Raw genomic sequence first — 21,637 nt, 5'->3', positions numbered from 1 at the left:
ATGTATTAATAAAAGTTAACTCAACTCAATTGGTTTTTATTACTTTCTTGTTCTGAACTTTCTTTATTATTAAATATTATTATTTTATTATTATATATTTTTATTTTTAAATAATTTTAAAAGTAATATATAATTCTTTTTAATTATAATGTATTAATAAAATTATTTGGACATATATAAAATAACGATTATCTAAAATTATAATAATTTTCTCACTGAAAAATTCCATAACACAAAATTATATGGAGAAAATTCGTGAAGTTTGAGAATTTCGGATCACGTCCCATCGACCACCTCAATGACAAAATGTAAAACAACAGCGATCACAACAGAGCCTGCGGTTGCGTTTGCGGCCGCTAAAAGAATTGAATTCCAACATGGAAAGTCTGACTCACTTTATTAGTGGTATCTCTTTGCAGCATACTGCAGATTGCTAATCAAAATGGAGAGGCGCTTATCATCAAATCAACTGCCGCTCTCCAAGCAATACAAATTAGAATTGTCATGTATGTATTTAACACACATTAGACATTTTGAAAACGCCCGAAAACACCACACATTGCATCAAAGAAAGGTGTTGAGTTTAGCAGCGACCTCCACTACTGCAGTTGAGTACACCAGCATCCCGGGTGAGCGGTCCGACATTGGTGGAAGGCCTCGCCTCCAGACTGGACGCTTTTATGTACGCCCAAGAGTCCGCCGTTCCAGATGGGTTGAAATATGCACCGTTCAGCATCATATCTCCTTCCGATCTCCAGTTCCAGCTCTTCCATTCGTCGCTGTTTTGGTTCATCCGCTTTGTTACCTCTTTCGCAGAAGGATTTGCAGATGCCATGAATCTATTTCCTTGGCTGTTGATTGTGGGGTTTGCACTCCCACCGATTGCATACATTCCCCATTCACTGTAGTCATTGTTCACCACATGGAAGTATCCATGCCTGCACCTGAATTGAATATTCCTCCATTAATAAATATTTATTTCTTGATAAGACTACTGCCACACTGGAATATTGCAGAGAAAGGAGAATCTATTTACCTGGGCATTCGCTGCACAAGACCTTCGCCAAAATGGTTGAATGCAACCGTCACTTGCATCCTGACATCGCCAGTGTAGTTATCATGGTGACCCAACAACATCACCTGCAATGTTCACACCGAAACAGAGGAATTGTTTTTCATAAGAGGGAATTGGATTGAAGTGAAATTGAACACTTTTACATACATAAACTAAATTTTCTCCTGCTGGGAACTCTACTGCAATCTACCTCATACAGGTTCCTATTCAAATTCTTTATTGTCACTACCTCATTGTGTTGAGTGAAATAACTATTTGAGATGGTAATAGCAGTGGATCCCCTGGTGGCGTCAATAAGACCGTCAGCACATCTGGCCATGGAGACATGGTCCACCCAAATGTTGCTCGCTGCGGAGATGGAGATCCCATCTCCATCGCAGATAGGTCTCCATTCGTAATGCGTAGGAGAGTCCCTCACCAGAGCATTTCCTGCAGGTACACAATCATGAATGTGAATGCCGTGGATGATGATGTGACGCACACCATGAATGGTGATACAGGGCCCGTTTGCAATGTGGACATTCACACCCCTCCCATCTATTGTCTTGAAATAGTTCATGATCAGCTCCTCCTTGAGCTGGATGACCATGTCTCTCTGGAAAATGATCCACAGGGGTTCTGTTTGAATCACCGCATAACGCAGGGTGCCCCGCCGAGGATTTAGCGCATCGTCATCACTATTATCCGTCACCACGTAATACTTCCCTTTCTTGCCTCCTTGGGCATTCCTGCCGAATCCAATTGCACAGTCTGCCAGGCGTTTTCTGTGGCTCTCCCAGTTAAGATCGCAACGCCAGCAATCATCAATGGGGTTACCAGTTCCACAGGACAGATAGCCCAGCTCTCGCCTCCTCGTGCTGTTATCAATGCTTCTGGCAAAGCAGAAACAAATCAAAATTCACTGTTAAACCTTAAAACATTATTAAGCAAATGCAACTTAGCAGATTATAACAAACTCAATGTAGTTGACAGTTGAATTACCGTTGAACCATCTGCGCTATGCTCTCTGGATCTCTTTCCGCAGCAGTGGTACTGCCATTGGCGGGCTCTTCTTCTCTCGAATTTTCTGCAACAAGAGATCCAAAACGTTGTGGTGCCGCCCCACAATGGATGCAGAGGATTCCGATCAAGAGCATGCAGGTCAATGTACTCTGATTCTTCATCTTAGTACCCAACTCTGACCACTCACAAATCCACCACCAGAACTTCAAAAGTAAAGAATAATTGAAAATCTTAAGGAAAGGCAGGTCTACAGCTCTAATCTCACCCCTGACATGAATAGCAGTAGAAAATATGAAAACGGGAACAAAAAGCGAGATGTCAAGAAGAAGAGCTTGGGAACGGGAAGAGACTGGAGATCGTGGCGAACACCAATGACAATTACCTCTTTTCTTTCGCTCACTCTGATGCATCATCGGCATGGGAAGCCTGCCTTCTTATAGATTTGGGCATTGAAGGATATACTGTATTTCAAGCTCAATCTCCTGTTATTAATTGCTGATGCATACATAGAAACGTATCCGAGTGCATTATGGAGTAGGCCATACTGTATCCGTCACCATCGAACTTCGACTGGTAAGGGAAAAAAATCATCTCCTGAGAGTCGTTCATTACCGACATGCACTTTTTCCCCTTCACTTGCTGTGGCATGTTACATGTTTCTACCGCTACTTTCACTACTATTTCTGGTCATTTCTGTTAATAGTTATGTGATAGAAATAAACAGTTATTTCATTTAAATGTTTATTAATAGTTATGTTATAGGCCTGTTTATTTTAGAAGAGCTGTTTTCGGATTTTAATTGGAAAGGAATTTAGTGAGGCTATTTTAATGAATTTATTTCAAATTAGTTAATGAGAGGAAATGAAATGGTATAGTGCACATATTTTCGACTTATCTTCAATGAAGACATGAGTGAAAAAATAAATCAGGGATGAGACAAAACAATAAATAGATGAAAAGAAAGAATATTTACCTCAATGCATGTCCCACAAATAGCAAGAAGTTAAGGAATTTTTTTATATGGGGAAAAGTGTTGGGTAGAAAGAAAAAGTACTATCTTAAGGAATTCCACCCCACTTGTGATCTCCAACAAAAATAGTACATTGGAGCTATCATTCCCCGGAGAGCAAAGATTCTTATTGCTCAATTAAAAGCTAATTCACATCAACTTCGGTGTGAAACTTATGGCAGAAGAGACGGACCTAAAGAAGCTTGGGGAGAATGGGTAATGGAATCAGAAAAGCATTTCATCTTGGAATGTTATGTTTTCATAGACATCAGGTACAGTTATGACAGTTTGTTATCTTCAATTCCTTGGCATTGTCTTTTCATTGAAGGGACTATTAAAAGATTGGGTCAGCTGATGATCAATTTAAGTAAGAAAATGATTAATTACAAAAACAAAAAAAATAAAGGTTATTAGTCCTATAGACTATTTTTAGTCTCATAAAAATTAAAATATCATTCATTTATTCATACTTATAGTATTGATAAACCAACTGATTATATTTATTTATTTTTATGAAATACCAATATTTACTACCCATTTAATTTAATTTAAGTTATATATAAATCAACTAATTAAATAAAATATTTTACTTGATAAACACCATGAACCCATCATTATGCCTAGCAATTAAACCCCAACAACTAATTTCCAACTCTGGCAATAAATATTATGTTTTGTTAAACACCGCACTTTAGCCTTAAGATTTAATTAACCACAGCGGGCTTCCCAATCAGCAGAGTGCTAGGATAGAACCCTAACTAGCCAAACAAATTTTATTCAAATATGAAGACTTCCAGAAACAACAACACCCAAATGTAAAGATTTTCTATATGTAGAAATATGGAAACTGCATTATGTACAGTGGCGTTATGATGGTGGACAGCAACAGGAACTTTAGCTTTAGAAATTTGACTTTCTTTTCGAAAAATATATTATTTATTCGGGTTATTATGGTGGACTGCAACAGGAACTTTAGCTTTAGAAATTTGACTTTTTTTTTCGAAAAATGTGTTATTTATTCGAACCCTACCACAAGGAAAAGCCCAAAATATTACTCGGCTAAATATCTTCACGACACAATCAGAGAGCATAATAGAGTCGGATAAAGATTTTATAATTCGATCAAACTGCATTTTTTTTAAGAGCTCTCTGAATCACTTTGAATCCTGATAATTTATGACTTTTTTTTTCGCTAATTCTACTCGCATACTTAATTCCGTAAACGTATCTGCATTTTTCCTTCTTTTTAAATATGCCCATAATCCTCAAAATCATTTCTCGGCGTCACCATCTGCTTTCCGTAGATTAATCTTCTTCATTCCTTTTAAGTATTCTTTAATCCCGTAACTCCATCTTTGTCGGTGTGGCTTTTCCTGAATTCCAAACTGTAAGAGTTAATTTCACTATAATTTAATTTGTTTAGTGTTAATCATGATATTTAGTCTTCGCCATGGACAGCCCTGAGTGTTAAACGATCCCATTAACAAATTTGTAAACAAATCAATGAAACAACCAACAATGTCTTATAGTTACTGATTGAGTCGAGAGGTTCACCCAGTTGAGAGCTAATTTTAGAAATGTGTGTAAGTGTTTTTTTGAAAACAAAAAAAATAAAAAATAAATATGTTTTAAATAGAAAAATAATGTTTACTTTAATTAAAAATATATATATGCTGTAAAGTAATTAGAAGTAAAAAAAGTGTGAAACGGATATTTAAATTTTATACCTTTTAAAAATATTTTAACAAGAAATTTAAATAATTATAAATTATTTGAAAATCTATGTTAGTTAATTTATGTTGATATCGACTTTATATATATTTACATATAGAAAAATAAATAAAGTTTTTATTGAAATTTTTTTATTTAGTTCTATATATACAACCTTTGGAATAGATTAGAAGAGCTAAAGGTTCCTCTCGAGTTGAGAGCTGCCGCTATAAGGTTATGCAATAATGTAATTGCCAAGCTAAAAAGCAATGAGGGGTGGACCGGTGGTCAAAAGATATTAAGTGTAACATCAGAGTTAAACAAGGTTGTCCCCTCTCCCCTACCCTATTTGGCATTTACATCGATAAGCTCGAAAATTATTTAGAGGAAGCATGTAAGGACCTGCAGTCCTTAACGCGTCAGCCCGAAATGCGACCGCGACCGATGGAGAGTGTGTGTGGTTGGAAAGTTAAACAAACAGCAGTGCGAGCTCATGACTTCATGTGCGATGGAGATGTATTATAATGCGCACAAGGAAGAAGAGGGCGAGCTGATATATATATATATATATATATATATATATATATATATATATATATGGAGGCATGGCTTGAAACTTGTGAAGGCCGACCACACTTGGAGACAAAAACCGACGGTGAATTGTGGAGAAGTGTGAGTGCGTTTAAGAGCGTGGGCAGGTCGGCTAGGTAGCTGCGACCTTGCCCAACGCTCATATATATTGGGAGAGCGTTGGAGCTCATTTGATCACTTGCTCATCGCTAAAACATGTAAAGAGGAGTCCGCAGAACTAGAAGGTGGACACATTAAGATAGGAGGGCACAGATTTGGGTGATGCGCCCGTTCTTGGGCGAAGCCACACGGAGGTGAATGCACATCTTGATTTTGGGTGAAGGGCGCGGGTGGAGGTCGCCCGCCGATTGGAGTAAGGCGTGCACGGGTGTGTGGCGCCCGGGTTATGCAACAGAGCGCCCGACGACGAAACGTTGGTGGGCGCCTGATTTGTGCAATGACTTGGCACGGGTTCTTGGGTGACTCGAGTGAGCGCCCGCCAGTCATGCAAGTGTGCACGGTGTGACTTTTGGTGAAGTGTTGAGATTGTGAACGGAGGTGTGTCTCGAGCAAAGGCGCCCGTGTGTGGCGACTTGGAGGCGCGCCTAAGTTGGGAAAACAACACGATTGTGCGACGAGGTGAACGAAGGGTTGGTGAGTCATGCGACGACCGTGCGGAGGTGTCGACGAGCTGGGCAACCGAGTTTGCCGAAGTTGTGAAAATTGGCTAAGTGTAAATTTGGGGTTTCCCAAGATTTAACTTGTAAAGCTTTGTAACATTGAAGATTGTATAATATATTGATTCGGATAGACTCATATTGCAGGGAGTTGCCCCTCCCTTTATACTGTTGTGCATTTCTCTTGTATAATGTTGTTTATGTGAATGTTATGGGCTTTCACTTGTATAAAGGAACACATTAATAATACTTGGTTGCGAAACACAAACTAAGTAGGAAAAGTGGAATGTTAGGCGTAGTCTACAATCGTAAGTATTGGTGAAAAGAAAATGATTGGTAGTGTCGCACCTTGCTATAAGCGGTTGAAAGACTACCGCAGGTGTAGGGGCGTGACAGGTGGTATCAGAGCTAGTGCTGGGGAGCTGGTGCTGGTGTTGAAGCATTGAAGTTGATACACACCTACACTTCGTGACAGGTGGTATCAGAGCTCATGGTTGGAGCTAGTGAACTGAATCAAGGAGCTGATTCTATGAAGACCGAAGACTTGGCAGGGAGCTCAAGTTTTGCAGGTGACAGGTGGAATATCAGGGTGATTCAGGTGAATGGTGAAATAGGTTTAGCAGACGAGAAGCTTAGTGCTTGGGCCAAGCTGAATGACAAGACATGGCAGGTTTGAAAGAATGCGAAGGGAAGCTCTTGCTTACCTTATATAGGTTGAAGCGGATGAAAGAAGAGAATCCCCAGATTCGAGAAAGACTTGAAGTCTTGAAAAAGAATGTTGAAGACGAACTTCTTCAACTTGGTTGGACAATGGAGAAGGATGAAGTTGCAAATTGTGCCGACGAGAAAGAGGAAGCTGTGATGATTGAGGATGTTGCAAATGTGACAACGATGGAGGATGAACTTGAGATTGATCAAGTTGGACCAGGATCGTGCAGTTTGCAGACATGGATGGATGAGGATACTCACATGGAGGAACCTCATGATGATGATGAAGTAAGTATTGATACTTGTGTTTCACTTGAGCATTTGGTAGATGGACCATATGCGGGGAAGGGCAAAATCAGTTTGCCGATGCTAGGGAGGATCTTACCATGGATGTCTACAATGAGACCTTGTATGGAGAAGCAAGGATTGTTGATTGTTGTAAGACTTGTTGGGGTTGTTTGTGACCTTATGGTAGAAGGTACAAAGGCCTGTGACAAGGGAGGAACATGATGATCGTTGTGGAGGAATGGGTCATGCTTTAACCACATGGAGAATTGGCTAAGTGCCCGGCATGACTCATGGACAGATTGAAGGGCACACACTTGAGGTATGATGATATTTGGGTGGACTTCTCATGGCCGAGACCAAAAGAGCAAGTCTTGGTGGAACCTCTAGTGGGGGAGCTATGATGGAAGGGACTCGTGATGATGATGATATGTTTGGGTGACCGAGTTCACTAGACCGAAGATTGCAGACTTGGATGAGGATGACCGATTGTTGTGATGAGTCTATTTGGTTGGACGACATGGGCAACTTAGTCATGGACATTAGATTGGAAACATGGAACATGGCAGTGTTATACAGGGACATTATGCAGGAGCACTTATAGAGATGTCTCTTATGGGCATCCAATGAGGAGTGCCAAGGCAGGGATGTTGTGCAGATGGATTTGCTGGTGTGACATGGAGATGTTTTACTTATGAGCCGATGGAGAGGTTGTGCACTCTTGTACAACAAGGCCATGGACTTGGATGGAATTGTGAGGAGACTATGGAGCATTCCTACTACATGGAGAGCTGAGGCATCTTGCAGAGACCTTTGGGCCGAGACTTGTATGCTTGCTGAGATGTTGATTGGAGATGACTCATGGAGCTCATGATGACTTGAGGTTGTGACTTTTAGGGGCATCATCTATGGTGAACTTAGAGGATCTGATGCATTGAGGAGCTGAGGTCAGAGACTTTGATGTAGGATGGGGTGCATACTTTCAAGTACATGTATGGGGATGGCTTGAAAGAGTGACTTGATGTGGAGGATCGATACGAGACACTTTGGAGTGATAGACTTACGACGAGGATGATGCCTTGGTGGCAACACTTGGGCATGGGTTGAGCTGAGGCTTAACTACTTTTGACACATGGGAGATGATTGATCTATGATCATGGGCAGCACATGGATAGACGAGACAGGTACATACTTGTTTCTATGGTAGACTTGAGGGATGGCACATTGCAGATATGATGGAGGTTGCTTCATGGACTTGGATGTGGCACGTCGAGAGTCAGGTTGATGAGATGATCTCTTCACTTTCAGGAGGCGAATGTTTTGCAGATGGATGATGTTGGGATAGATGTGGCAGGTTTCATGTAGCACATTGGTACCAAACATCATGGACAGCATGTTGCAAATCAAATGAGGGTTACTTCATGGACCTGAGCATGGCTTACACTTGTATGGAGATGGATTCTTAATCGAGTTGAGGATGTGACGGGATGTTCTGAGAAGCAACTAATGGTGGCATGAGGATGTGCATTCTCATGGTTTGAGCGCGACAGTTGGATTAGCTACCCAACTAGTTCAGACATGGGGGCCGGCATGTACAGAGATGTGTTAGCATCGTGTTGGAGTATCATGGTAACAGTTCACATGAGGACGATACATGACGAGGTCGACACGAGATGCTGCAGGAAGCATGTAGCTTGGATGGAAGGACCAGCCTTCCATGATGGGGAGCAGCATGTGGAGATTGTGTCAGGGTGATCGATGGTAATGGATTGAGATGATTTCCGATATATGACATACCGATGGGGTGTATACCTTGGTATGGTGATCTTGGTGACAGATGGTTGCCAGGACGACACATGATGGAGATGGTGGTTCTACATATGTTGCAGGGATGTTTGCAGTATGTGGAGGAGTTGACATCATGGATGAGACAGTTGTTATTAATCTTGGTGGATGGCTACCAGGATGGTATGTTGTCGAGGATGACAACGACTTCAGGTGGAGGAGGATGTAAGGACCTACATTCCTTAACGCGTCCGCCCAAAGTGCGACCGCGACCGATGGAGAGTGCGTGCAGTTGGAAAGTTAAACAAACAGCAGTGCGAGCTCATGGCTTCATGTGCGATGGAGATGTGTTATAATGTGCACAAGGAAGAGGAGGGCGAGCTGATATATATGTGTGGAGGCATGGCTTGAAACTTGTGAAGGCCGACCACACTTGGAGACAAAAGCCGACGGTGAATTGTGGAGAAGTGTGGGTGCGTTTAAGAGCGTGGGCAGGTCGGCTGGGTAGCTGCGACCTTGCCCAACGCTCATATATATTGGGAGAGAGTTGGAGCTCATTTGATCACTTGCTCATTGCTAAAACATGTAAAGAGGAGTGCACAGAACTAGAAGGTGGACGCAGTAAGATAGGAGGGCGCAGATTTGGGTGATGCGCCCGTTCTTGGGCAAAGCCGCATGGAGGTGAACACACATCTTGTTTTTGGGTGAAGGGTGCGGGTGGAGGTCGCCCGCCAGTTGGAGTAGGGCATGCACGGGTGTGTGGCGCCCGGGTTATGCGACGGAGCACCTGACGGTGAAACGTTGGTGGGCACCCGGTTTGTGCAACGACTTGGCACGGGTTCTTGGGTGACTCGGGTGAGTGCCCGCTCGTCGTGCAAGTGTGCATGGTGTGAATTTTGGTGAAGTGTTGAGATTGTGAATGGAGGTGTGTCTCGGGCAGAGGCGCCCGTGTGTGGCGACTTGGAGGCGCACCCAAGTTGGGCAAACAACATGATTGTGCAATGAGGTGAACGAAGGGTTGGTGAGTCGTGCGGCAACCATGCAGAGGTGCCGACGAGCTGGGCAACCGAGTTTGCTGAAGTTGTGAAAATTGGCTAAGTGTAAATTTGGGGTTTCCCAAGATTTAACTTGTAAAGCTTTGTAACATTGAAGATTGTATAATATATTGATTCGGGCAGACTCATATTGCAGGGAGTTGCCCCTCCCTTTATACTGTTGTGCATTTCTCTTGTATAATGTTGTTTATGTGAATGTTATGGGCTTTCACTTGTATAAAGGAACACATTAATAATACTTGGTTGCGAAACACAAACTAAGTAGGAAAAGTGGAATGCTAGGCATAGTCTACAATCACAAGTATTGGTGAAAAGAAAACGATTAGTAGTGTCGTGATCCAGGTGGATGTTGGTGGCCACCCACCTATCTCATTTGGACCCCCACAATTGTCTCGTTCAGTCTTTTCAGTTTCCTAAATTATAGCACAATTTACTATTTTTAGCAGTTTTTCGGGTCCTGAACTTCTGGAGCCGTTTTGAGGCCCTAAACGACGTTTTTGGGGAAATCTGGGGCAACATGGGTCCATGGACCGATGTTGCCTCCCAAAGTGGTAGTACTCGGATAGATATTTCTAACGAGCTATCCTACGCGTCAAACGGAGATCGTACGCCAAAGTTACGACCCCGGGAAATTGATGTACCAATTTACCCAAATGGGGCCCACAATTTGGCGTTTCATCTTCTAGGGTTAGGTTTTGGGATGGGAAGGGTTTTCCATTGTTTCTCAACAATAAATAGGCCTTCGAGCCTCATTGTAACACAGTTTTAGAATAGTTTAGAGGCATGTAGCTGCCACATCTCTTCTCAGAGATAAGCTACCATCGCCCTAGCTGGTTTATTTCCATTTCTGGTTGTAAGAATATTTCAGTATTTTACAGTAATGAAATGAAGTATTATTTCCGCTGCATATATGTGTTTATGGTTATCTCTGTAATTTGTTGCATTCCTGTCTAAATCCGGATCAGTGGTATCAGAGCGGTCTGCTTTTTCTCTGTTTTTCTTTGCATGTCCCCAATGAGGTCGGGATATAAGGAGTTAGGGCTTGAACTGGTCGAACCTTTGCAAGACCAGCCTCGCAAATCTCGACGGCCTCCCATGGTGGATGAGAAGAAAGACGAGGGGGCAGGAGATCCTATCAAAATCTTGCTCGAAGAAGCGCTCGAGCGACAAAGGAACACGATGATGGATAGCTTTGCACAGATCCTTCAGCGGCTACCCAGAGGCGACGCATCGGCTTCCAACAGCAACTCTGGAAACGCCACACCATTTAAGGTACAAGTTAATTTTGAAATCCCCATCTCCAAGGGTCAAATAGACGCAGATGCCGTAGATAAATGGTTAAATCTGCTAGATGGGTATTTTTCTGTTCATGAATTTTCAAATCGGGAAAAGATTATTTTCGCTCTTCTCAAAGCAGCCCCCCACGTCAAGGACTGGTGGGAAACCTACTGCGAGCAGAAGGATGAAAGTACAGGCTCACTATTTTCAGCCGCACCCACTTGGAATGACTTCCGGGATGCCATCAAGGAGCAGTACTACCCTGTCGGAAGCTATGAGGACAAATACATCAAATGGACCACACTGCGGCAGGGAAGAGACCAAGATGTGCCAGAGTTCACAAACATTTTTCATACCCTTCGCACATAGTTGGGTATCAAAGATTCTGAGCTGCATCTGGTACTCAAATACTGTGGCTGCCTGCACAGATACATCCAAGAAGAGATGGTGTTCTTGAACATCTCCTCGCTTGGCACGGCGTACCAATACGCTGTCAAAATCGAGCAAAAGTTCAAACAGAAGAAGCAAGACTTTGGATCTGCAAATCCGAAGCCCAAAGGAAAAAGCCAAGGTGGGGTGTGTTATGCTCTTAACTTGCAAAATGATACCCAAATACAGAATATGCGAAGAAAAGATACCCAGAACACATAATAGCAATGATTTTATTATTCAGAGAGTAATGTTCACTTGCCTCTTCGAGGGGGCAACCTCCAGTAAAGCAGAGCTCGACTACAAAATAAGACACAATGCTCCTCGCAGGGAGTCTCTATCCTTTATATATGACTCATACATGCAATACCACGGGCCAATACCGTGGGTTTTATTAATACCATCTATCTAATACTACGACCCATTTGCAACTAACTGTGGTCCCGTCATTAATTGCGGGTTAACCACTTACAAATATTAATATGGGCTTTATTGACTCTTGACTATGACGTGATCCCATGACATAAATAAGGGGGTTAGGGTGGGACCCTAACATGCCCTCCCCTTAAGACTAGCCTTGTCCTCAAGGCTGAAGCTGCGGAAACTGCTGAAGAATAGTGGCTGGTTCCCAAGTTGCATCTTCCGGAGAGGTGTCTTTCCATTTGACGAGGTCTTCCTTAATCATGCGGCCGCGCAGGTGCTTGTCTCATGTGTCTAGAACCTGTTCGGGTTGAAGCCAGATTGAACCTTCTTCGTCCAATTCAGGTAGACTGGTTTGAACTCGGCAATTGTTCCCAATCACTTTCTTGAGGCACGATACATGGAAAACTGGATGGATTTTTGCCGTAGGTGGCAAAGCCAACTTGTAAGCCACTTCTCCAATGCGTTGAAGTACTTGGTATGGTCCGTAGAATTTTGGAGAGAGCTTTTGACAACCCTTGTCTTTGAGTGATGTTTGCTTATATGGTTGCAGCCTCAAAAAGACCTGATCCCCTTCTTGAAATTGGCGCTCTGAGCGATGCTGGTCGACCTGTTGCTTCATGCGGTTCTGAGCTTGATGAAGATTCTCTCTAAGATGGGCGAGCATGGTTGCACGGTGTTGTAGGAGTTGATCCACTGCTTGTACTTTGGAGCACCCCTTGAGATAAGAAGTAGGGGAAGGCGGAAGTTGACCATATACTGCTTCATAGGGAGTCATTTTGGTGGTGGCATGATAGTTGGTGTTATACCACCATTCAGCCAGAGGTAACCACTGTACCCAAAGGTGTTGCTTTTCTGAAGTGAAACACCTAAGGTAGGTTTCTAGACATTTGTTGACGGCTTCGGTTTGACCATCTTTTTGCGGATGATATGAAGTACTGAGTTTGAGTTGAGTGCCTTCTATTCTGAAGAGTTCCTGCCAAAAATTACTGGTGAAGATCGGGTCATGGTCGGACCAAATGGCATGACCAGGAACTCATAATGACCTTCATGAGTTCTGAAAGCCGTTTTGGGAATGTCGACTTCCTTCATGCGAATTTGGTGGTAGCCTGAGCGAAGATCCAACTTAGTGAAGAATTGAGCCCCGTTGAGTTTGTCCAGCAAATCGTCAACCATCGGGATGGGAAATTTATCTTTGACTGTCAACTTATTGAGGGCCCTGAAGTCGGGACACATCCGCCACTCCCCATCTTTCTTGAGCACCATGACCACGGGGGATGAATAAGGACTAATGCTGGGATGAATGACACCTGCTTCCAATAGTTCCTTGATGATTTTTTCTATTTCATTCTTTTGGGTGAACGGATATCTGTATGGTCGCACATTTGGGGGTTGGGCCCCTAGAACCAAGGTGATGCTATGATCATGTTCCCCTCGCGAGGGTGGAAGCTCATGAGGCTTGTCAAAGACTATCCGATGGTTATTTAAAATCTGTTGCATCTCATGATGAATTGGCAGAGACATGGTTTCGACTACCTGGATGGCATTAAATTGAGCTACTAATCCATGGTGGCCCCTTTTTAATAATTTTTCCATCCTATGCGAGCTGATGATAGAGGGGGCTCCCGCCTGGAGTCCACGGAGGGTATGTGTGGAGTTGTTCTGCTTAAAACTCATATATAACTCCTGGAAATCCATTGTGATTGGCCCAAGAGTGCGGAGCCATTCAGCGCCGAGGACAATGTCGCAACCCCCCATGTGTATGGCAAACATGTGGGTTTTCAATTGATAATCCCCCATTTGAAGTTTGACATTTTCACAGCGGCCTTCACATTTCATTGTGCCCCCATCCGCAGTTTGGACTTGGAAGTTAGAAACTGCTCGTACAAAACAATGTGTTGCTTCTGCGATTTTTTGATGAATGAAATTATGGGTACTTCCACTATCAATCAAGACTACTACTGGGCGATGTTTAAGAAACCTCGGATTTTGAGAGTTTGAGGGGAAGAAAGCCCTGCCAACGCATGCGGCGAAATAACTGGTTCGTCAGAGACATTCTCCTTTGGGTTGTCTTCTTCTAGCGCCTCATGTTCCTCAAGTGATGGATCTTCCTCTGTTGAGCTGTAGTGAGTGGCATCTATTTGAAAAAATTTGGGCTCCTTGCATTTATGACCTGGGGAGTATTTTTCATCACAGTAGTAACATAGTCCTTGCTTCCTTATTTTGGCCATTTCCGCAGGTGACACCTTTTGGACCTTAAGTGTTTGAGTCGTGTTGTGAGCCTGTGGGGGACGACCTTTAGCGGGGAAATTTGGGCGACTTTATTGGGCTGCTAATGCACGTTCCACCTTACGAGCTACCTGGCAAGCCTCCGTCCACGTGGGAGGGTGGTGAAGTAGAACTTGAGCTTTGATGGCTTCTTTAAGACCACTGATAAAACATTCCATGTAGAACTCATTTGTGAGACCCCGAGTGTGGAAGGCTAAGGCTTCAAAAGCGGTAATATATTCATCCATTGTACCAGTCTGTTGGAGCTTAGTGAGATGACCCAAAAAAGAGTCTTCCTGTTCAAAGCGATCTCGAAGAGCTTTGGTAAATTGGGTCCAAGTCCTAAAAGGTCCATTGCAATGCTAATGCCATTCCCACCATTGCCACCTTTCATTGTCCAAGTACATGCTACCCAACATAAGCTTATTCGCATCATCTGGGATATGATTCAATTTGAAATACTGCTCCATTTGTGCTAGCCATGCGGACGTGTGAGAACCATCAAATTTATGCACATCCAACTTGGGAGGTTGCTGACTGGGTGGTGGATGGGTGTGCCAGACGTGAGGAGAGTGGCTAGACTCACCCTCATTGTATTCATGTCCATTATACGCCTCCTCGTGGGCTGGCTCCTTGCCCTTCAGGAGAAATTGCTGTATCTGGAGACTTAGTCCGCGAATCTCAGTTTGGATGGAGTTCACACTTTCTTCAAGTTTGTCCATCCTTTCATTGGCCATCGCTTGAGCTCTAGTTTCTACCATACACCAACCTGATGAAAAATTGGGACCGCCTAAAAATTTTTACTAATAAATTGAATGGTACCACCTTGCTCAGCTCGTCGTCCTGATTCTGATGGGCTAGATCACCAATAAGCGCCCCGGAAGATCTCAGACTTTTTTTTTTTTTTTGAAAACTCCTAACGGAGTTTTACTCCTTCTTGATCAATACTGCAGTCGCCAAATCCTCAAAATGTCAACGCTGCCAAAAGTCCTGCGAAAAGTATACCCCGGTATAGGAACCCTTCACAACAACTCCGTTCTTGTGGGTCTGAGAGATCTGAATGGCGGAACAACTGCTGCTGCGGATCTGATGGATCTGCGGGACTGATGTCTGCTGTTGCTACACCTCTTTGCACACGCGGATCGGGAATAGATGATGTGTGATCCCCCGATAGAAAAGGAAACTATGGTCGTGAGGAGTGTCAGGTGCTATAGATCGCAATATACATAAGGGTCTGGCAGTAGTACTCGGCCCAATGTTTCAGGGCTCTAACTAAGGAGGATCGACCATACCCTTAGCCGTACAACCCGACTTCCCTATCGTACGGGCGAGTAATCTCTCCGAGTGCTGTTCTCGGTGTACTGTAGCCACAAGACGGCCAACGGTTTATCTATGGCGAGGTTTCAAGGGAGCCTAGGGGGCTTCCGATATACCCAGAGGGTACGTGGAAGACAGTCCGTGTGCGGTTCTGTCTAATGTGCTACTACTCGAAGGGGTACCCACAGGGGTTACAAGGGAGTCCAACAGACGTGACCACCTCTTGTATTTCCTGCGTGCATGCCTCCCCAGATCCGCAGGTTTATGCGCTTAAAGACAGATCCCGTGGTTTAAAGATGCCGGAACACGTCTCTACCGAAATTTTTTTTTTGCTAAGAATTGGAGATCCCACCGGCCCTGGAAAATGCTCTGATACCACTTGTTATGCTCTTAACCTACAAAATGATACCCAAATACAGAATATGCGAAGAAAAGATACCCAGAACATAGAATAGCAATGATTTTATTATTCAAAGAGTAATGTTCACTTGCCTCTTCGAGGGGGCAACCTCCAATAGAGCAGAGCTCGACTACAAAATAAGACACAATGCTCCTCGCAGGGAGTCTCTATCCTTTATATATGACTCATACATGCAATACCACAGGCCAATACCATGGGTTTTATTAATACCATCTATCTAATACTACGGACCATTTGCAACTAACTGTGGTCCCGTCATTAATTGCGGGTTAACCACTTACAAATATTAATATGGGCTTTATTGACTCTTGACTATGACGTGATCCCATGACATAAATAAGGGTGTTAGGGTGGGACCCTAACAGGGTGACCCAAGACAACCCGTCGAAGCCGCAAGTAAAGAACAACACCATGAAGCCGAAGAAGGACACAGGGAAGTGGTGTGAGTTCCACAAGAGTCCCACTCATAACACAAGTGAGTGTCGGACCAAGCAGTCGCTGGTGGCTGAGTTGAAGGCTTCCGAATTAGATGCATGTTCCGACCCTGAGCCAGAACCTGACAAGGGGAATGGCAAAGGAAAGCAGATCATTGATGCGGATCCCAGCGCCACTGTTGCCACCGCCAAGATCTAGAAAGATGAGCCCGAAAATCCAGAGGAAGGGGAGCATTTTTTCCACTCACAGATGTGGGTGAAGGGTTTGCTGCTACAATTCATTGTCGACAGTGGTAGCCAAAAGAACCTCATTTCAGTAGAGGTCGTGAAGTGGTTGGGCCTACCGACTACACCACACCCACAACCATATAGTATCGGGTGGCTTCATGAAGGACGAGACATCAAAGTTCGTCAGCAGTGTCGCCTTCCCTACAACATCAAGCCCTTCACAGACGAGGTATTGTGTGATGTTACACCTCTGTATGTTTGTGATGTATTATTAGGCCAGCCATACTTGTGGAGGCGACATGCTGTGTATGAGTCCAGGCCTCGTGCTGTCATTATTTCTTTGAATAATTCATTATACAGGATACCGGAGGTAGCCCCACCTACCGCCACATCTTTGATCACCGCTAAGAAAGGCAGCAAGCTCATCTCCCAGACCAGGAAATTCATCTATCTGGTTCACTCCCAAACTAAGGGGAAGATTTCCATCACATCCATGACCCCCGCGAAGGGTTCCTCCATGCAGCAGCAGCAGCAAAGGGATACGGTCATGATAGAACACAGGAACAACTTCTCCTCACCCACAAGGGTACCACACAAGTTTCAGGTGGGCGACAAAGTTTGGTTACATTTGCAGAGAGAACGCCTTACCAGAACCCATCAGAAACTCAGACCACTCCGACATGGTCCTTACACCAGTACCAAGGCTACGAGCAACAATGCTTTGAAGCACAAAATTCCTCCATTCCTTCACTTGCATCGAGCGTTCAATGTGGACCATCGTCGACCATGCTTTCCACCATTTCTGGACACATCAGAGATTGCAGAACAGCTCATCAGAGACCCAGCTCAGCAGAAGCTTCCTCATCTCAGGGAGGAACTCAACGAAATGGGGACCATTGCTTCCTAAGGGGGGAGGAATGGTCCAGGTGGATGTTGGTGGCCGCCCACCTATCCCATTTGGACCCCCACAATTGTCTCGTTCAGTCCTTTCAGTTTCCTAAATTATAGCACAGTTTACTACTTTTAGCAGTTTTTCGGGTCCTGAACTTCCGGAGCCGTTTTGAGGCCCTAAACGACTTTTTTTGGGAAATCTGGGGAAACATGGGTCCATGGACCGATGTTGCCTCCCAAAGTGGTAGTACTCGGATAGATATTTCTAACGAGCTATCGTACGCGTCAAACGGAGATCGTATGCCAAAGTTACGACCACGGGAAATTGATGTACCAATTTACCCAAACGGGGCCCACAATTTGGCGTTTCATCTTCTAGGGTTAGGTTTTGGGATGTGAAGGGTTTTCCATTGTTTCTCAACAATAAATAGGCCTTCGAGCCTCATTGTAACACAGTTTTAGAACAGTTCAGAGGCATGTAGCTGCCACATCTCTTCTTAGAGATAAGCTACCATCGCCCTAGCTGGTTTATTTCCATTTCTGGTTGTAAGCATATTTCAGTATTTTACAGTAATGAAATGAAGTATTATTTCTGCTGCATATATGTGTTTATGGTTATCTCTGTAATTTGTTGCGCTCTTGTTTAAATCTGGATCATGCCGCACCTCGCTATAAGCGGTTGAAAGACTACCGCAGGTGTAGGGTCGTGACAAAGCGGGATGTGATGGCACGATCTTAGCTAGGATAGTCGTCATCCTTCTTCTCTATGTTGACGATATTGTTCTTTTTGGAAGTTGCCCATCTGATCTTGATAAGCAACTCAGTCTTCTTAAGGATTTCTGCTCTACCATGGGTATGATTGTTAATACTGACAAAACAAAAGTTATGATTATCAAATCTAAGGACACTTACGCTAATTTTATGTATGACAATAATAACTTGGAGAAAGTGTATTCTTACAAGTACCTAGGAATTGATTTTCATCACAAGCTCAACTGGAACCATAGCATTGAGAAAATGATTAATGGGGGGTGGAAAGCTTATTTTGGTCTTGAAAATAATTGTAAAACAACAAACCTCGTAATGTGGGATTAAAAGAAGTTCCTTTTTGAAACTTTAGTCACTCCTGTTATCTTATATGGCTGTGAGGTTTGGGGTTGCAGCATCGCTAGAGAATCATGGAGAAAGATTGAGTAAATCCAGAAAATTAAAAGTAATACACCCTATCCTATTCTCCTTATAGAAGCAAGTCTTTCCCCTATTGAGAGCCTAGCTATGATTAGGTTTCTACGGTACAAGCACAAACTCAATAACATAGACGATCATAGACTTCCTAAGCTAGCTTTAAATTCCAGCCAAAACCACCTAAGGTTCAATCGGGGGTGGCATAAAGACACAAGGGCCTGGTTAAACTATTAGGAGATCAACGAGAATGATGCATCGCAAAACATTAATAACATTAAAGATATTGTTACCTCTAAGTTCAAAGAAAAAAATGTAGGGTGAGAAAGACTTAGCGGCTAAAAGAAAATTAAGTTATTATAAGAAGGTCATCAACCCCACCCTAGAAGATCAAAAGTATCTCTCTATTTTAACTAGCTCAAAGAAGAAAATTAATATAGCAAAGATTAGAATGAATTCTCATGAGCTCCATAGTGAAACAGGTCATTGGGCAGTTCCTAAAACACCATGGATGGAAAGGATCTGCCATATATGTGAGAATAGGAACATCGATGATGAAAACCACTTCCTCTTAGAGTGCCCCGCATACAACCACATTAGATCTTAGTTTCACAATCTTTGTTACAATACTAACCTTCCTAGCCTTTTACAATGTCAAAATTATAGTGAGCTCGGGAGGCTTCTCTCCAAGCTTTTTGAGCATAGGAATAAAATCTTAAATCAAAATAAATAATTTGTTTCTTTAGGTCCGATAGACCAATGTTTGGTCTCAGTGGACATTAACCATCATCATCATAATTTATTTAGCATTCAAAAATAAAATTTAAACAATGAAAAATAACACATTATATTTTACACGCTAAAAAAATTATACGTGGAAAAAATTTGATCACTCAATTCATATTAGATCGGTACTACTAAATTTATACTGATTTTTATTTAATCTAAAAATATTTAAACTCATAATTGGGTGGATAGTATTTTCTAGATGGATAAATCTTTCTTCGTTTCATTTAATATTGAGACTGAACAATATCTATCTTCTGTGTTGAAAAAAATACAAACTCTTTACTAAAAAAAAAAAAAAACCTAAATCTTTATTAAATAAATAAACGACAAAAATGAGATGAAAGATAAAAGCAACAGTGTACGTTATAAATTTACGAAATTGGATCAGAATCCGGGTGCTCTTTAGATGGTCAGAAAACTTTTGACAAACTGTTTAAAGAGAAATGCAGACCACGAAAAGCAAGATTAAGGTTTAACAAAGTATAAAAATGCGTCTAAACCAGGTCCAAATTATAATTTTAAGCGTTTTGAAATCAATTGGACAGTGTCGGCCTATTTTTCTTTTGACACCCATGTAAAAAAACGCGTGTAAACCATGTCCAAATCATAATTTCAAGTGTTTTGAAATCAATTGGACAGTGTCGGCCTATTTTTCTTTTGACACACATGTTAAAGTGTTGGACCATATGACACAATTTATCTTTTAAAAGTTATTTATTCGATCAATCAGGCCACATAGATTTATTCAAATTTCACTTTTACTTATAAATCATGGAGATTAAATCTTGATAAAATAGAACTTTAACATATGATTTATAATTCTAGAATTTTATTAATCGATCGAAACATCATTGTGTAAATATCTGTCGTTTTTACAGTATCATTTTAAAATGACCTTTGATTGATTTTGTTTCCCATAGTTCGAATCTTTAATATAATCATTTACATCAAAATTAAAAGGGGTGTTTGTCTCCGGACGGATTACGAAATTTAGGGTTTTTCTGTCTCATTAATAATGATTATTGGTGGGAATTGTATCTCTAATTTCCCTTCGACAAGGAAGTCCAAGTCTGAAGGTGATTAGTACATTTAATGGGAAGAAGTTAATTGCACCTCCCTTTCCCACTTTTTAAGTTGGTAAGAGAATGGAAAGAAATTTTTGTTTTAACTTTACTCATCTTTTTTTGTAATAAAAAATTATAGCATTTTTTAACCAGAAATTAGTAGGAAATATAGCATTTTTTAACCAGAAACTAGTAGGCTAATTTATTGGTTTTTGTCATGCATTTAGATATATGAAAATTTAATTAAAAATGACTAAGCATATTTTTATTATATATATGAATGATTTTTTAAGTTAGAGAAATTATTTCGATTGTATAATTAACTAATTAAGCAATTCTATTAACCAAACATCAATATCGGAAGTTAGCTATTTGGAGATTATCTCTCATGCTAACTAGATCTAATCAACTCCAAAATAGTAGGAAAATATTCATTTTCGAACCAATAATGACACGGAGCTATATACTTCAACACTCACTCTTGATGAATATTTGTATCAATCCCGATCATTTGAGGTCTTCACTAATATGTTCTCTTATGAAACATGATCTATTATACTAAAGAACCTTCTCATCAACAAAGTCTACGTCTGGTCCAACCTAGGATTTACAAACATTACCAAAATGTTGATGTCCATATAAGGGACAACCATCCACTAGAATGTGTGGTAACCAACTATTGCAATCGTTGATCTATTAGGATATCATTCGTGTACATGATTCATTCAACCATCACATCATCATACATGTACATGTACCATTAACTCCCCCTACATCAACATCACCATTATCTTGGGGTTTCTTAACTTACCCATAACAATGCTTTGAGCTTTGTCGACTTACCCTCAATCTTGCTCTTATGCTCCTACCTTTGACTCTGAAGAAACAAAAACTCTCTACAAGACCCTTCCCATATGTCCCCTCTCTCTTACAAACTTTTATTCTTCATCACACCTTCATGTGGTTTTTTCTTACCATAAACAACTTCTCGAGTGGTTTTGAATGACCACAAACCATTACACCAAGTAGTTTCTAATTGA

General features: G+C 42.0%; 1 protein-coding gene across 1 annotated transcript; it reads right to left on the bottom strand.

Moving 5' to 3' along the window:
- Nucleotides 1–306: 306 nt before the first annotated feature.
- On the bottom strand, nt 307–2,467 carry LOC149233566 (putative pectate lyase 18). Its single transcript, XM_089376763.1, has 4 exons — nt 2,057–2,467; nt 1,305–1,947; nt 1,037–1,140; nt 307–944 (listed from the first exon to the last, which is right to left on the bottom strand). Exons 1-4 carry the CDS (start codon nt 2,236–2,238, stop codon nt 584–586), a joined length of 1,290 nt encoding a protein of 429 aa, XP_089232889.1. The 5' UTR covers nt 2,239–2,467; the 3' UTR covers nt 307–583.
- Between the last annotated feature and the right edge of the window lie 19,170 nt (nt 2,468–21,637).

Source organism: Pinus tabuliformis, chromosome J, assembly GCF_031772625.1.
Source record: "Pinus tabuliformis cultivar Carrire ecotype Pingquan chromosome J, CPIR1, whole genome shotgun sequence".
NCBI classification, from domain to species: Eukaryota; Viridiplantae; Streptophyta; class Pinopsida; order Pinales; family Pinaceae; genus Pinus; species Pinus tabuliformis.
The sequence above is the reverse complement of the archived record's forward strand: the minus strand, read 5'-3'. Positions and strand labels throughout refer to the sequence as shown.

Excerpts from the sequence above, each read along its gene's own strand:
- LOC149233566 (XM_089376763.1), bottom strand. The coding sequence starts at position 2,238 with ATGAAGAATCAGAGTACATTGACCTGCATGCTCTTGATCGGAATCCTC. Across the intron at positions 1,141-1,304 it reads ATTTCACTCAACACAATGAG|GTGATGTTGTTGGGTCACCA; the intron begins GTAGTGACAATA and ends TGAACATTGCAG. Across the intron at positions 945-1,036 it reads CTTGTGCAGCGAATGCCCAG|GTGCAGGCATGGATACTTCC; the intron begins GTAAATAGATTC and ends TATTCAATTCAG.